The following is a 17,008-nucleotide window of genomic DNA, read 5'->3' as shown; positions in this document are numbered from 1 at the left end:
GCTTTTTTATCTGTACACATGCCCAAAATCTATCCGAGCAGTTTCGAGTTCGGCAAGTTTGGATTTTGTGCAGCATCTGAAAGTGACATCACTCGACAATGCAGCATATGGCGAGATGTCCTTATCATCACCGGTTGTCACTCTCTCTTCACGCCGATCAGGAAACGTGTTTATTCCGTCCAGGAACGCGCTAACATTGAATTATCTCAGCACCCATGTTGCTGACACGGTGACGGTTTGTTCTCGGATAGCTTCAAAGTCAGCTCTGAATGACAGCCCTGAAGCAATTCTTTTCCTCTTTTGACTGAAGCTTGCGATGTTCGGAGATTCTAGGCTGAATCTTTGACCTTTCTCTTTCAAATCATTAAATCACAGAGTAGTTTGTTTGTGGAAACAGAAACTCAGTTTTCTCTTTCTACACTCTAGTCTGGCTCTGCCGGCAGTTTAGACAAAATAAGTGGTAATTTAGGTGTCATTGGGGTCAAATTAACTAAATAAAGTGGCTCTGAAGCTTTGGGTATAACTTGAGGTTTGATTTCGCAGCACTTGGAATAAGTCTCTCTTATTTAGCACTCCTTAGTAGCTTCAGGAACTGAAACATAAACCAAAAAAACAAAACCCAGCACCATGTTAAGCACCTCTGGCTTATGTCGGCATCACTTGTAGGTGGGGTCTCATGGTTTAAAGGGGGCGGGGCTTACGCTTCGCCTTGTCTCATTGCATTGGCTGCATGATGTGACGGCGGGTATAAAAATACAAATGCGAACATGAATCATTCTCAGCTCTGAGTGAAAATGCCACTGTGCGTCCTTAGAGAAGTTTAATATCACACCCCCAGATGCTACTGGTGTGCAAGGGACCACATATGACATGTGGTTATGTATCCGCATCTGTCCCCACTGTCGAACAAGCATATGACCACCAGGGCTGCCTGAAAGCATTAATACATTTGATGGGTCGGTGTCCAAATCTGGAAGACATTTTTAGACATCATAGACATGCTTCTGACTGCTCCAAACAGTCCAAATCCAATCCAAAAATGATGCTGCCTTATGAGATAAATTGAGCCAAAATCTAACACAGCATCACATGCATTCTTCACACACAGCAATCCCAGAATGCATGGCGACAACCTCGGTGACATCTTTTAACATCTTAAAACAGAAAATCTACAACCTTTGGTGTTTTGTGTTGAATCACCTTAACAGAGTTTCTCTAAAGTTTTCAAACACTAATACCTGCCACTTGTTTGTTAATGATGGCCTGCTCCTTTAAGAGCCGTAATTCAAGCTCTTAATTGCTAAGGATGACTCACACTTAAACAGGAGTGTTGCCTGCAGAGAATAAATGGGATTGTGACAACAAATCAGTTCTGTTGTTTTCTTCTCTTTTCGCAGCTCCTTCCAGCAGAAAGCCCGGAGACTCTCTCATCATCTCTGAAATTAAGAAAGGAAGTGTGGCACACAGGTACCGTCTCACGTCATCGGCTCGCACCACATCTTCTTTTGAATATACTGTATAGTCTTAAATTCTGTAGAAACGCTAATCTCATGCAAACGGTGTGACTCATTTTATACAACCTCCGTTACATAAACACCCACCAGCACCTCACGGTTTAATGTATTAAATAAAGATTCAAAGCGGATGGATTTTGTGTTATATCCAAGAGCGCAATGCTCCAGCGTTGCTCAACAATGTATATTAAATGCAAATATATTTATTTGAAAGATGCCTTGCACTGCAAACTGTGAAAAGTGAAAGTTTATCAAATAAATGGCTGGCTTCTTGAGTTGGAGTTGCCCTTTGTTTACTTTATGAATATATCAATATTTAGTCGCGTAAAAATAAGGAGACCATTTCAAAATTATTTTCAGTTTTTCTGAATTTACTATTTATAGGGGGTTTTTGGGGGGTTAATTTTTAATATTTTTTGTGAATTACTAACAATTTTTCTCTCAAATTTCAAATAAAATATTGTTTCTATTTGCGTTTATTTACATAAAATAAAAACTGGAGAAATAAATAAGAAAAAAGGAAAAGATGCTCTGTATTTTTTCAGATCTTAAATACTGCAAAGAAAACACGTTTATATTTACTCTTAAGCAATACAACAGTAATATTTGTACATGTGTTTAGGAAAAACATCTTTTTTATGTGATACCCTTCATTTTTATCACAGTTGTCATGTGTCTTTGTCATGCTGTTAGATGACTTTATGTGACATCTGAGGTTGGATTTTGTTGAAATTCAACAGACACTGGCCTGGATTGGCCACAAAAATCTAAAAATGCTGAATAAAGAAAAATTTGGAATGGGTCTCTTATTTTTCCCACAGCTGTATGCAATATTTCTACACTGTGAAATCTATTCTAGTCAATAAATTCAAGGCATATTTTTGACGGTACATTTTTAGTTGAGAACAGCTGATTCGATTTCACAGCTCGGAACCCCGTATAGACCTCACAATCCCAATCAACAACAATGCAGTCAAACAACTTCCCCGAGGGCCGCTGCTGAGATTTGCGTCAATATGGAGGGCTTCATGTTCTCCCAGCCGCGCCAAATCAGAAGCCCTCTTCTGTAGCCGAAGAAAATTAGCATTTATCTGCATAAGCCTGCTTTCCCAGCTCGATGCAGATAGCGTAAAGCTCGGCATTCTCCCTGAAGTCTCCGCGCAGATGTCGTGACATTATCCGCTTGCTGATTTGAATGAGAGTCCAAACGTTTGCATGCCAGGGCCAGAAACGGACGGTTTAGTATCATGATTAGTATCTGATTAAAGATGCTTAAGTGTGAAGAAATCGTTTTCCATGCACGGCAGTTCATTTTTTAAATGGGATGTTTCGAAAATAGATTTCCAGAATGTTCTGCATTTATAGAGAGCATGCAGAACTGTACCGGATCATTAAAGAAATGGGTTTTCGTCGGAAAATAACTATAATTTGCTCATCCTCGTATCGTTCAAAATCAATATGAATTTCTTTAATGGAAATTTTTTCCATACAGTGAAATATCACACCCAAGGTCCAAAGGCACACTTACACCAGACACAGTTAGTTTTTACTGTATGTGTCACATGACCAACCAATGAGGATTTGCTATAATCTCAATGTCTTCCACCGAATAAAGAAAGTAATATTGGTGAATTCTCCTTAATTCGTCTATGTAATTAAAGCGTAAAAAGCCTATCTAATAAAAATCAAACAATGGTCTCCATGGTAACCGTGTGGGTGGTTATGGGGATGTGTACCAGCTAATTACCACAATTTCAGCACACGTTATAATTTACTGTACTTTTATATAATTTAACACATGTTGGCCTATGAATCAGGTTATGATCTGAACTGCAAAACGTGGAATGGTTAAAGAGTCTGTCTTTGTGTTTAGATGACAGTCCTTAAAATCTGCCTGACGCCCATTTCATCTTTTTTTAAATAGCCTAAAAATAAGTGAGGCATTTAATTTGAAGATGTGGTGGAATAATTGCGCATTCAGGTGAAATTACGTCCAATAAATGTATGAGGAAAATCGTTTATGGAATGGCAGAACAGTACGATAACAGGAAGTGATTGTTTTTTTATTTGGATCTACATCAGTGCTTGCGGCTGCTCTTGACTGTGTATCACGGTCAGTCCCCTGAATAATACATGCGGTTTCTTTCAGACTGCAATGAAATGAGTGTGAAAGTCTGTGAAAACGAACATGCCTGAGTGAATAACCTTTCCCTTAAAACAATTTGAGACGGCCCGGGGATGTGCTTTGAGTTTGTGGAAAGCTTGCTATAGTTGCTTCATAAAAAATGAAAGCTGAATAAACACTTAAGAAATATAAAAACGTTGCCTGATCACATTTCAACCCCAACAAACAAGAAGTCATATTTTCCTAAAAGAGATGAGGGTTTTTTTCTAATGTTGATTTTTATCTATTCAGATCTCGTTTTTTATATTTTGTGAATAAGTGTGAAGAAAATACCTAAAGGGCCTTAAAACTATTTATCTTAAATATACATTATACATACTTTATACTATTTACTTACTTTTCTATGTTACTTTTTTAATAAACTTATCTTTAATGACGTTATAAAAGGATGATAATAAAAAGAAAAAATACATTTCTTAAACATTTTTATACATTTTCATTACCATAATGTTTAATTAATTTAATTGTTGTTAATTGTATTTGATTCTAACATATACAAAAGACAGCATAAGTTAAAAGCTGTTCAATAAATACTAAAAAATATATATAATACCAAATACCAAAAAATATGGTGTTTAACAAAATAATTTGACTATTTTTCAATTAAGATGTTTTTGCATGACTCTGAATCTTGATACTCTTAAATAAGTAATTTCATATTTCTTTTATAGTGAAATATGTCCTCAGCATTACTTGAATCCCACATACAGTACAACTAAAGCAACAATACCGCTAAAACTGTATGTGTGTGTAAATAGAGGAACATTTTAAAACTCTTCACTTTTGCTTGTATTCCTTTAAAGGACGGGCACCCTAGAGCTCGGCGATAAGCTTCTGGCGATAGACAACATCCGTCTGGACAACTGCTCTATGGAGGACGCGGTTCAAATCCTCCAGCAATGCGAGGACTTGGTCAAACTGAAGATACGCAAGGACGAGGACAACTCAGGTACCCCAGAGTCCCTGCGACCCTCCCACTCAAACACACACATTAAACGACTAAAAAACTACCGGGCAAGTTCGAAAGAAACTGCATCAGCAATGACTTATAATAGCAACGTTTTATTAGCTAGAATCAAGATCATGAATTAACTATAAAAACTCGGCTGATTACCTTGCTCTGATATAATCTGGTTTCAAGTAGATGTACCAAGGACAAAGTAAGGACAGGGTGAGAGAAAGCATTGAAGTGTTCTTGGCTATGAATTCCTAAAGCACAATACACAGATGAGAACTTTGTTTTTGTGAAAGATGAGTCCTCCAAAGCCATTATGTGACTTTTTCTTCTGTGGAACGCAAGAGAAGGTATTTTGAAAAATGTTTCTGCGGTATTGTGTCCGTACAATGGAAGTCAAGGGGGCCAATGTTGTTTGCTTACCATCATCCTTCAAAATTTTGTGCTCTGCAGAAAAAGTCATACAGGTTTGGAATGACGCGAAGATGAGTAAATGATAAAAAATATTTTCATTTTTAGGTGAGCTATCCCTTTAAAAGGGATGGTTTGACGTGGCATGAAGTTGTCACCATTATCCCCACCTAACCGTCTAACAAACCCGTCACTTCTCCTAGAGAGATTGAACAACATACAGAGCTTCCCTCGTATCCACGCTCTCATCTTTCACACTTAACATTGTGCACGTAGAGGAAAATTGTGTTTAATCGCCCCAATTTAATGCTCATTTGGTTCAATTATCTGATTAGAATCCCTCGTAGCCTTCACCCTGCCTTTGAGAACCACTGTGAACCTTTCAAAACCATTTACCCACAATCCTCTGCACCATTGTCCTCTTCAGAAGCTTCGTATGTATACAACAAAAAATAACCGCAGTGCCTTTTATGTCACATTTATATTTCATACATCGCATCCATAGAACGGCTCCTTGCGTGTCTAAGCGCAGAAAAGACCTCATGCTTGTTTGCTCAAAGCTAAAAAGATCGTTTAGATCTTTCTCGCTGAGAACATTAGGGTTGACATTCGTTTTGTGCACACGCTTTTTTTTTAGAGCTGTGACAACAAATCATCAAGGGCACCATCAGCAGAATGAGCGAGGGCCCTGACTTGCGTGCTAAATGGGGTAATTTCCCTCCGAACTCTCCATTAGTCCATCGTCTGAAAAACAAAGGCGTAATGAGCCGACCTCGTGTTAACGAACATTCCCAGACCCCCAGCACAGACGGTCTGCGTGTACAAATGTACGCACACACAAACATAGCCTGCTGTAAAGTGGGAAAGTTAATGTTATGATCTGGCAGATATCAGCCCTTCATTAGTATTGCCCTGAGGGTCTTTGAGTTTTCCTCTAGTCGTCTTCTCTTTAGCACATTTCCTCTTAAGGTAGACGTGCCAAATGGTGAGGTTAAGCTTTTAATAGATGTTGAGTGTTATGAGGAAATATTTTATGAACCGCTTTATAAATAAAAGTAGGTTTCGGTGATGTTATACGGTAGCTTCTACTGTTTAGATGGTGTAAAAATGTTATGCATTATTTTGGTGTTGTTTTGAACCTGCAGTCTCTAACTTTTGCTTCTATTTCGTCATCTGTTTTTGAAACATTAAATAAAAACTATTATTGTTCCTATTGTGCCTAGAAAAATGTGCGTGTCGCGACCGCGTCGCCCCCTATTTGCGCGTGCCTGCCGCGCATCTACATTTAAAATAACCAATATGCGTGTGGCAAAGACGCAAAATTTTAATCGGGCCTAAACCATCTGTCATTTATACTGTGTGGGACAATCGCTTCAAACCCACAGCCAGATGTTGTCATAACAACATCTAAATATATTTACATTTATGCATTTGGCAGACGCTAGCGACTTACATTGCACTATACTATACATTTAGTTTTTTAGTATGTGCAATCCCTGGGATCGAACCCATGACCTTGGCGTTGCTAGCGCCATACTCATAACCACTGAGCTACCGGAAGGCCATATATTCACAGATAACGTAACAAATATTATTGGGCAGATGAGATTGTTATGTGACTGTTAAAATAAAAATCAACAATTGCCAATTTATTAGCATTTGCCGACATTAAAGACCTCACTACTACCCCTAACCTTCCATGCACTTTATTATTTAAAACATTTTGTTGAAAATAAATGCCTGCGTGATTTAAGATGTGATAGACAAGCGAAAGGTGGATTCGAACCTGCATCGCAATAGTGTCAAAATTACTAGTCACGCGTCTTACTCACTATACCATTGAAGCTGTTGGTGAGTGAATTCCTAAAATACACCACGCACACACAAACACAACAGAGTTCACTTCTATAATTCATTTACACATGACATTTGGTTTGCTGAAAGGCATTGTGGGTCCAGGCCATAGGGTTTACCTCTGCTGCCGGCCTGTGAAATGATTTGTAGCGGTAGGTGCAGCATCCATTTCTGAAGCCGATGAAAGGGCTTCCATAAAATGGATCACAAAGTCAATATCCCATTTTTTGTATTATGCATGTGAATATCTCCATTTTTGCACTGCCATGTATTTCCTCTGCTTTCACTTTGTTTTCCGACTACGGCTTTTCCGTTTTCTCACATCATACCTAAGTTGAGTTGACTTTACTTTACACATCTCCGTTTCTCTCCATTTGATTACCTTTTGATTAACAATCAGTTTTATTTAATAGTTTGATTGTGTTTTTAGGGCTGTTAGACAATTTCAAGTGATAAATGAAATCACGGCACAATATGTCGCCTGATGAAGCAAATCAATCACGATTAACCAAATTACTGCATATATCAATATATGCATACAAAGCCCCAAAGAGAGATTATTCAAAGACATCAAATTATTGTGGCAACAAGCCTCAAAACCTCGCTTTTTTCTCTTCTGTTGTATTGTTTTGTACTAAGATAGCACAGCCCTAGCGTTTCTGTTCGGTTTCTGTCTATTAGTTCCCCTCTCTTTCCACCCATCTTTTATTTCCTCTTCCATCAACTTCCTTCACCATACCTCCCTCCCCCCGCCCCCTGACTTCCTCTCTCTGTCCGGTGTTGTGAGGGGTGTCTTCGCTCTGCTCTCTGCCCCTCTGTGAGGTATCCTACGTGATGGCAGTGTTGATAGGGACGCCCGTGTGCTGTTGGCCTGTGTTGCAGACGAGCAGGAGACCTCCGGTGCCATCATATACACGGTGGAGCTGAAACGCTACGGTGGGCCGCTGGGCATCACCATCTCAGGCACCGAGGAGCCCTTCGACCCCATCATCATCTCCAGTCTCACTAAAGGCGGTCTGGCTGAGAGGTACTACTGTTGAGATTATATGCTATTTTATACACCGCTCATTTACACGAATGCATTTGGCAGGTGCTTTTATCCAAAGCTGCTACCGTTCAAGCTATGTTTTATCACTACATTGGGTTCCCTGGGAATCAAACCCGTGAACTTGCGAGCTACAGTATATCGGATGAGCTTTATTAATAAGGTTTTCTATTAATAAAGCGATTATTGTAAATACGACTATAGAGAAGGCTTTTAAAAGGCATTTTAGATGCCTGTGATGAGACACTTGTGTGCTGTCATGTCTGCAGGACCGGTGCAATACACGTTGGGGATCGCATCCTGGCCATTAACAGCAACAGTTTGAAAGGCAAACCTCTCAGCGAGGCAATTCACTTGCTCCAGATGGCCGGAGAATCAGTCACGCTGAAGATCAAGAAACAGGGAGAGTGTAAGTGCTGTCGCACGCACGTATTTTGACAAAATAGCTTCACACATCAATGTTGGGAAGATAAAGAGGCAACATCTAATCTACTCGTTTTTTCTTGTTTTTTATTTTGCACCTTTTCTTGTTTTGTTTTTAGCTTTTACAACAATGGGCTCCTGTTTCCAATGACTAATGAACCAATTTGGGAAAACAAAGATTTGACCATTTTCAGCATAGTATTTAGTAAAATCCTGTTTTATTAAATGTTTCATTGTTTTGTCTCAGTCATATAATAATACATTTACTAGTTATGTTAGCCTTTGCAAAACAGAAATGATCTTTTAAAAGGGTATCTTGACTTTATTTTAACTATATTAGATTACGGGTTGCTTGGTTGAAGCTTTTAAAGCTTTGTAAAGTAGTACAAAGTCTCACGCTCACACAATTTTTTTATTTATTTCAAACTGGTTTTTTATATATGCAACAGTGGTCAAAAGACTTTTATTTTTATTTCTTTCTCAACTCTAAAGTTCAATAATGTTGTGCAGTCGTGAGTCATTACAAGGACGCTTTGTCCACATCTATCGCATACTGTTGAGTGACTGTACTGACAGTGAACAAGATAAAGTTTCTTTCCAAGTATAAAAAGATCAAAATGAGCACTGATCTTTAGTCTGAGTTTCTCTGCTGCCCTATTATCTGTGGGTTCAAACAATAATTTCTGTCTTTCTTTTTTTCTTGTCTGTAGTGGCAAGCCCAAAGCAGCCTCCAATACCCGGTCGATTGAATGATCTGAGCGACATGGAGGACGAGAGTCAAGCAGGGCAAAAACCCGCTAAACTCTCTGACATCTACTCCACCACCATCCCCAGCGTGGACAGCGCCGTAGAATCCTGGGATGGCTCGGCCATTGACGCCACCTTCAGCTCGCAGGGTACATTTGAGCGTTTGTTCTTTTCGAGTGTTTTAGCGCTTTTTATGAAACACAATGAGCGTTTCGACATCACAGTTTTTATTGTAATAAATAAGCTCCCGGTTCGTCTATCCCACTGGGCAAAATTTGGTTTCTGCTTTTTCAGCATAATGATGTGAAATGTCTCGCTTGCTGGAAGTTTCTCGCTGAATTAATTTCGGAATTTATATTAAAAAATTACATCTGTCTTCTGGAATGTTCTGCCGGGCGCTTCGGTTTGTAATTGCAAATGAGCTGAGATTTGTTTCAAAAGTTTAAAAATGGGGTTCGGTCGGGTATTGACACTGAAATAAGTATCCTTATGTTTATGCAATGCGCAGTGCATAGCAATGATATAGAAAAGTTCGCCCGTTAAGTTTAGCGCCAAAATAATATTCACGTATATTCAAGTATGATGCATCATGATGGACACATCTGGAGCACATCTTGACATCTTGATCATATTGGAATGTTACTCTTTGATCTGTTCTTAACAAGAAGCATTATCCTCATGGAACATGTCTACCGTGTCTTTTATAACCTGAACATTATGGTCACCATGGATACGCCACCTGTTCTTAAGATTACACCTCTGGATCTCTCACGCTTAACTACAGCTCTAAGCACTGTCGGCCCCATTGCATCTTGGGAGTTTAGCCCAGCAGGTGTAATGTAGGTTTAATTGAGATTGCATTTCTCTCTAGACTTGCAAATGTGTATTTACCCTGGTAATTATTTACAGTAATCTGCATTGGGAAGTGTCTTTTATTAGGCCAGCTGGCGGGAAATATGGGAAAAATGCATTATTTTACTAAATGGAAAATGAGTCCAGATGAGTGCTGGGATGCACACGACCATTTGTGTAACTCGCCGGCAATGTGTTTGGATTACAATCAGCTCTCACTGAGGCCTCCTGGTCAAGACAAATACAATCAGCTTTTGCACCGAGCATGTCAAGTAGGCACATCGCACATTTTAATGTTCTGTGGAATCGTTGCCGTTCGGATATGAATAATCCCTGTAGGTATTGCTCCCACGCAGATCCGTGTATGTTTAGTGAAAACAATAACTGTAATAACGATTTGTTAGTTGGTCCACACGGTTGTAATACATACAAAGCAATTTATTATGAGAACAGAATGGTTATGAAGCGATTACAGCAGTGTTTTGTGAAAGGTTTTTTTGTTTGTTTTTATTTAAGTTTTACGTTTTTTGTAAATAAGCCTAATGTGTTTCGTTTTTGTTTTGTAGATACTTTATGCTTAGATGTCTGTTTTTACCACTAGTGTCACCGAATGAAACATTTAGTGAAATTTCATTCTTTTGCAAACACTCATCCTGTCCACCATTGTTTGGATAAACAGATAGTCCCGCCCCCAAACTCACACCAATGTTGCCATGTCAGGTTGGTTGGGAGGCCAACTTTTCTTTCCAAACAACCATGCCCCCGGACGTGAATTCCGTAAGGAAATTTTGGAGCGATTCAGGCAGATGATGATATCAATTAATTAGATTACACAGTTGACAGCTCTACTGATATCTCACGGTTTGGGTCTATAAAAATGAATTATAATTAGCCTATCAGTGAGCAGAAGCTTTAGCTCGTTCCCGTTTCTAACCAAATGACATCATCCGTCATTTTTCATTTACAGCCATGATTAATTCATCCCAGGGCTGGTGACATATTTCATCTCATGGCCACCTTTTCATTCCTCGTGCCTTTTATCCCGTCTCACCCTTATGGGAGTGAGAAAAGGAGATAGAGAGACAGACACTCTCACCCATGTTAACAGGTTCATACAGAGCTGCTAACCTCACCTGAAGCGCCCCCCCACATAAATGAATCTCGGATGGTTACAGAGATACGAAAGCCATTCGCAGGGAGAAGCAATCTGGCCCTTAAATTATGGATGATGTGGACAGAGCATAAATTCAAGGTTGCTGGAAAAGCATCGGCCCTCGTGGAATTCATACTGCAGCTGGATCTGATGATAAGGCCCAACCTGATTGTAAACGTTAGAACTGGAATACAAAGTAAAAAAATCCATATGCTAGACTTCTAGTAAATGATATACATTGGGTGTGGACGTCTGCGGCATTATTTAAATCTTTTGTGTCCACGGCAGTCTGTTATTGTGGTTCGGGCTGTCACAATATCAAATTTTCACATGACTAACATGGTCGGAATAATTCAAGGTAATGATATTATCACAATATATATATTTTTTTTAATTATTAATGCAATCAGTCGGATTGATTTTTGATTTTATTTATTTTTTTGGCCAACGGAATAAACTCACAATATAAGTGAGGTAAAGAGACTTTTATATTATTATATATTATTTTGTGTGTAAAATGTACACAATATTTAAATAATAAAACAATAATAACAATATAATTGTGGTAAAATACATTTCGGATAATCCTGCCCCTAAATGACATAAAAAAACTAGTGCGGTCAAATCGATTAATCGCGATTAAAATGCACAAACAAACATGTGTATAGAACAAATATTTACATAAATGTATATCAATTCATTCATTTTAAATATTAGGTATAAATAGACACGTACTGTATATATAAGTACATATATGTTTGTTTGTTTATTTATTTATACTAGCCACACACACACACATATTATATAAACACAAACATTTATTGTGGAATCAATTAATCACGATGAATCGAGGCGGGGCTTAGCCAGGCAACGCTAGCAGTTTATTCAAATAAAGAGAGTCTTGCCTGTATCATTATTAATTTTCCAACTCTTATTTTTCTAAAAGGGAACATAAAACCAAAACAGCTATCTAGAGAATCCCATTAAGCATTCTTCCCTCTTTCAAAGCCCTGAGGGGTGAACAAATCACAAGCAGTTAATCCTTATTGAATTGCTGGTGAATCTTAAAGCCCCCAGGCTGCGCTGCGCTCGGCGGTGGTCACCGGGGAAGAATCAGACGAAAAGGCATAAAGCATAAATCTGCGGCTCCCTCCGTGAATGAGTGTGTGAACACAGCAAGCATGTTGTTCTCCGCTCTCCCTATAGTCCTTCCCCTGCCCTCTAGATCTCGAGCCAGATTAATGATCGGAGCCTGGGAACCTGAACATCCAGGAGCACCTGTGTTCATGTGTGAGAAAATGCCATGTAAATGTACTGTGCTTTTGGGAAGTATTTGCTATCGGGGAATTTTTGTCAGATTAACGGTTAAATCAAACATTTGTTTTTTCAAATATGTGTTTGTTTGTATGTCTCAGCTCCTACAGGTTTCCAGGCATCGGGGTACAGTTTTCATAGCCACGAATGGAGGAACGCCAAATCCAATCGGGGCAGCCTGTCCCCGGTCAACAGCAGTCGGCAGAGGAACAATATCCTGCCGGACTTTGGACTTGGCATCGATGAATGGGACAGGCCAAGTACTAGTGGGTACGTCAACTTGCTTCTACAAAGTACATTACATACTTTGAATACAACTTTTATGGATAAATGGAAAGGAACACATTCAATGTCTTGAATTTAGTGGAAGAAGTTTTGTGTAAGCGACGTGTAGTTTCTATAATAGCGGTTTTCATCTATTAACACTGAAACAAAACTGAAGTGTCTATATCCATTTCATCATGAACCAGATTGTGTAAGAGGCATTGTGGGAAAGCAGTGCTTAACCACATCTATAAAAATATTTATTGTGAATTCTCTGAATCATTGAGTTCAAAAGATGTCTTAACATTTGAACAGTTTTTTTCTCATTTTAATATTCACTTTAAATGGGTCTCGCAATATTTCTATAATTCTACCTGAGTTTAATAGTCTCTTCAGTCTGGTAATATTAACTGAGCCATGCGACACATTCAAATTTTGTCAAAAACTCTTTTATAGAGCTTTGATCAATAGTTTCTGGAGTTATTTTACTTTTATTCTGTTAGCTTATGCTGTTGAATGTGTAATTCATATTCATTGTGCAGTAGATCAAAGCCGTAAACGGTCCCTGTGTGCCTGCGGGTCATGGAAATGACAAAGCCTTTTTAAAGTATTTATCTTAAACCGCAGTTACGATCACCCGTGATTTTTCTTTGAAGGATTTTACAATTCATATTATATGGTGACTGTCTTAAAGTCAACATGAAATCAAAAATCACGTTTACCATTCTTGTTGTCACTTGTGCACGTCTATATAGTCTTCTATCAAATTACAAGAACTTTTTTGGGGTGATGTCATCCAGTTAAGGTGTTCAGGATTTATGGGGAAAAATCCCACTTGGATATTTGGTCACCACTTATTGATTGGGAATTACTTTGCTGATGATGCTTCCTTGATTTTTAAAGAGACAGTTCACTCAAAAACAAAAATTCTGTCATCATTTACTCACCCTCTTGTCATTTCAAACCTGTATGACTTTTTTCTTCCGCAGAACACAAAAGAAGATATTTTGAAGAAAGTTGGTTAGCGAACAGTGCCGGCACCCATTCACTTCTATTGTAAGGACACAAAACCAATGCAAGTGAATGGGTGCCGGTTAACAACATTGTTCAAAATATCTTCTTTTTGTGCTCTGCGGAAGAAAGAAAGAAAGAAAGTCATACAGGTTTGAAATGACATGAAGGTGAGTAAATGATGACAGAATTTTTGTTTTTGGGGTGAACTATCACTTCCTTCGTATCACAGATACGAACATTTTATTTTACAGAAGTAAAGAGAAGTTCTAAGTTTTGATGGTTGTTATTGTTAAAATCAAGTCCTTCTCCACATTTGTTCTCATTAAATATCCTATTTCACTCTGAAATACATCACATTATGCAGGTAAAATGCGTCGCGATTGTACTTTCATGTTGACTTAAGCCATTTCGACACAAATTATCTGTGAATCCGCTCTACAGCTTATATATACAGTACTAGAAATACCAAAACGACAAAAAAGGATCTTTTCCGATACATTTATCTTTAATGTATTCTGGTGTTATTTCAGATCTTGTCATCTGCAGTGTGCAGTAGAAAAAACCTCTTATAATGCAAAGCTTCCCTCAGATTTTCCTACACACATTTTCTCGCTGTTCCCGAGTGGGATTTGAATGATTTTAAGACGGAAACCCTCAAAAGGCGTTTTACGTAAAGGCCGACTGCATAAACACTCCGCAGCACCAAACGGTGACAGATATGACTGATATGGTTTGAATCTACATCTGGCATTTCTCATAAGTTTGTCTTTATCGGGCTTGTCAGTGTTGTTATTGATTAAAGCTGATCTCCCATTACAGAGCGTCAACGCTGCCCACCGGTTTAATCTCAGACAGCAGGTGAGGGTTCAGTGCCGTGTGCCTGTTACCTACACTGCCTCCCTAAACCAATCCGGCCCCTTTCACCTCATAACTCAAAGCCCCACAATCCACCAGGACATCACCGCCTGCCATGCCGTGTCCATCACGGTGTTTCCAACCGCACTGGGTGTCTGTCTGTTTCTCCAAGAGCCCCACCTCCAACCATAGCCTGCGCAGATCATTGGCCGTCTCCCGCGCTCATCACTGTGGTGCCTGCCTGCTCATTGGCTGACGCTTTTTTGACATGCCACGTGGTAAAAATGTCCCGTTGTTTCCCATCAGGTTCACCGTTGGACACGACGGAACTGAGCCGGACCAGGAGGAGAACTTCTGGTCCCAAGCGCTAGAGGATTTAGAGACGTGTGGACAGTCCGGGATCCTGCGAGAACTTGAGGTAATTGTGTGACCATCGTCCATCACCCATCCATCATGTGTCCACTTGTTTGACCCCTCCTCCTCTCCATGGCTCACCGTCTCTTTTAGTAGCATCCTCTTCCAACCCTGGTTTTGTGTAACAGGTCCTTCTTTTTCCAGGACAAGCCAGGCAGGCTTCTGAATAAGAGAAACCTGGCCATCTTGGTACCCGTTTTCCTTTTTTCTTTGGGCTTTCTAGTTGCTTGTAGCGCTGGCACCCGAGTGTTCTCCTCGTGCTAATGGGCTCCGTGTCTCTTGCTAAGGGCCTGCTTGAAAATTATGGTCATTACAGACAACCACTTTTGGCATCCACTTCAAATCCCGGGGGTGCATTCAAAACTAAAATTAGATTTAGGGCTGTCAATTTTATGTTTTATGGGAGTTAAGGCATGAAATGAATGCATTTAGTCCCTGATCCCTGAACATTATACAATGACATGCAAAGTACATGCACATACCCAAAACAGGTAGACACTTTATCTATTAAAGAAACAGTTCACCCAAAAATGAAAATTCTGTCTTCATTTACTCACCCTCGAGTTGTTCCAAATCTGTATAAATGTCTTTGTTTTCGGTTCAAACTGTTCTTGGCCACCATTGACTACCATAAGAAAAATTGCTTTATAAATGTCTTTGTTCTGTTAAACACAAAAGAAGATATGTTGAAGAATGTAGGAAAGCAAACAGTTCTTGGGCATTTTTGACTACCATTGTCATTTTTCCTACTATGGTAGTCAATGGTGGCCAAAAACTGTTTGGTTATAAGCATTCTTCCAAATATCTCTCTGTGTTCGTCAGAACAACGAAATATATACAGATTTGGAATAACTCGATGGGGAGTAAATGATGACAGAGTTTTTCTTTTTGGGTGAACCGTCCCTTCAAATACCAAACATTCAACACAAAAACGTTCATACATTTAAAAAGAAACAAGAATTGCAAACTTGTCATGGCCCACCGTCAATCAAATTTTCCTTTTTTGTCTGTCTCGTAGAATAGATAATGTCTTCCGTCGTGTCACGCATTGTTTCATTGACGTGCTTTGTGGCCAACCTTGAAACACTTCATGAAAGCAGATTGATTTTCTTGTCTTTGCTTTGTCAGGTACCTTGAGTTAAATGCGGACTACGTGTAGCCGGTGGCGCACAGAAGCTTTTAGTCCTCGACGTTAGGGATCGCTTTGAAAGTTCTTTGCTCTCCGGCATGCGCTAGTCTGTGGAAACACAATAAAATCAAAAGCTTTTACACTGAATGTACCCTTTGGCCCTCATTGGATTCATTGAAAGTGTTTGCCTCTGGTTCGTGTCAGTAGCGTGTACCAAAAAGAGCTTTTTACAAAAGTCACAATTGTTCATTTATCATATGCTGAATTGACGAATGCGGCGTCCATTTTTATAAGGTGCATGAATAAATGTCTGAACACCGGCCTGATGGGTTCAACGCTGCTTAAACAATGCATCGGCTTGGAGTTTTCTCTGTCCGTGGTCACCCGTCATTATCCTGGAAACAGATTTCCATAAAGTTTGAGTGACATTCACCCAAACCGGCGAATGACGGTGAATTGGGAGGTGTGAACAAAGGCATGTGGGCTCATGCAAAGCATAATGGGATAGCTGCTGCAAGGCTTTTCGTTGCGAACGATTTGTGTTTCGTTTTTAGCCGTGTGCAGTAGCGCCCCCTCAAAAAGACAGAACCAGAACAAGGTTCTTTTTTTGAAGATCATCTTCAAATGACGAGACCGCCGGAACACCCCCTGGTCATGTTTGTTTGGGCTTGCTGTGTTAAAAGTTGAAGTGTTTCAAACCAATCTGCAAAAAGTGCATGTTTCTAAGAGTTTGTGTATCGTTGTCCATCTCCCATTTTGCTTCTTGTGACGTACTAAACAGGACGTTCAACACAAACTTGTCAACTGTTGAATCATTAATGCTTTGCGATGTCAGCCTGTAGTGCAAGACATAAAAAGGCTATTTGTTCAGTGTTACTT

The 17,008-nt window shown here is 39.3% G+C and overlaps 1 protein-coding gene across 14 annotated transcripts in view; it reads left to right on the top strand.

Moving 5' to 3' along the window:
• Positions 1 to 17,008, top strand: part of grip1 (glutamate receptor interacting protein 1) — a 203,600-nt gene that overhangs the window by 180,830 nt on the left and 5,762 nt on the right. For 8 of the 14 annotated variants that reach the window (XM_057323881.1, XM_057323888.1, XM_057323876.1 and 5 more), the window contains 9 exons: positions 1,398 to 1,467; positions 4,503 to 4,648; positions 7,742 to 7,946; positions 8,234 to 8,373; positions 9,098 to 9,283; positions 12,555 to 12,723; positions 14,551 to 14,589; positions 14,893 to 15,004; positions 15,145 to 15,189. In XM_057323881.1, coding sequence (XP_057179864.1) covers positions 1,398 to 1,467; positions 4,503 to 4,648; positions 7,742 to 7,946; positions 8,234 to 8,373; positions 9,098 to 9,283; positions 12,555 to 12,723; positions 14,551 to 14,589; positions 14,893 to 15,004; positions 15,145 to 15,189 — 1,112 coding nt within the window. The remainder of the gene's footprint in view (positions 1 to 1,397; positions 1,468 to 4,502; positions 4,649 to 7,741; positions 7,947 to 8,233; positions 8,374 to 9,097; positions 9,284 to 12,554; positions 12,724 to 14,550; positions 14,590 to 14,892; positions 15,005 to 15,144; positions 15,190 to 17,008) is intronic. The other 6 variants (XM_057323880.1, XM_057323878.1, XM_057323889.1 and 3 more) reach the window with 6 other exon arrangements.

The sequence above is a fragment of the Triplophysa rosa genome, linkage group LG24 (assembly GCF_024868665.1).
Source record: "Triplophysa rosa linkage group LG24, Trosa_1v2, whole genome shotgun sequence".
Classification (NCBI taxonomy): domain Eukaryota; kingdom Metazoa; phylum Chordata; class Actinopteri; order Cypriniformes; family Nemacheilidae; genus Triplophysa; species Triplophysa rosa.
The sequence above is the reverse complement of the archived record's forward strand: the minus strand, read 5'-3'. Positions and strand labels throughout refer to the sequence as shown.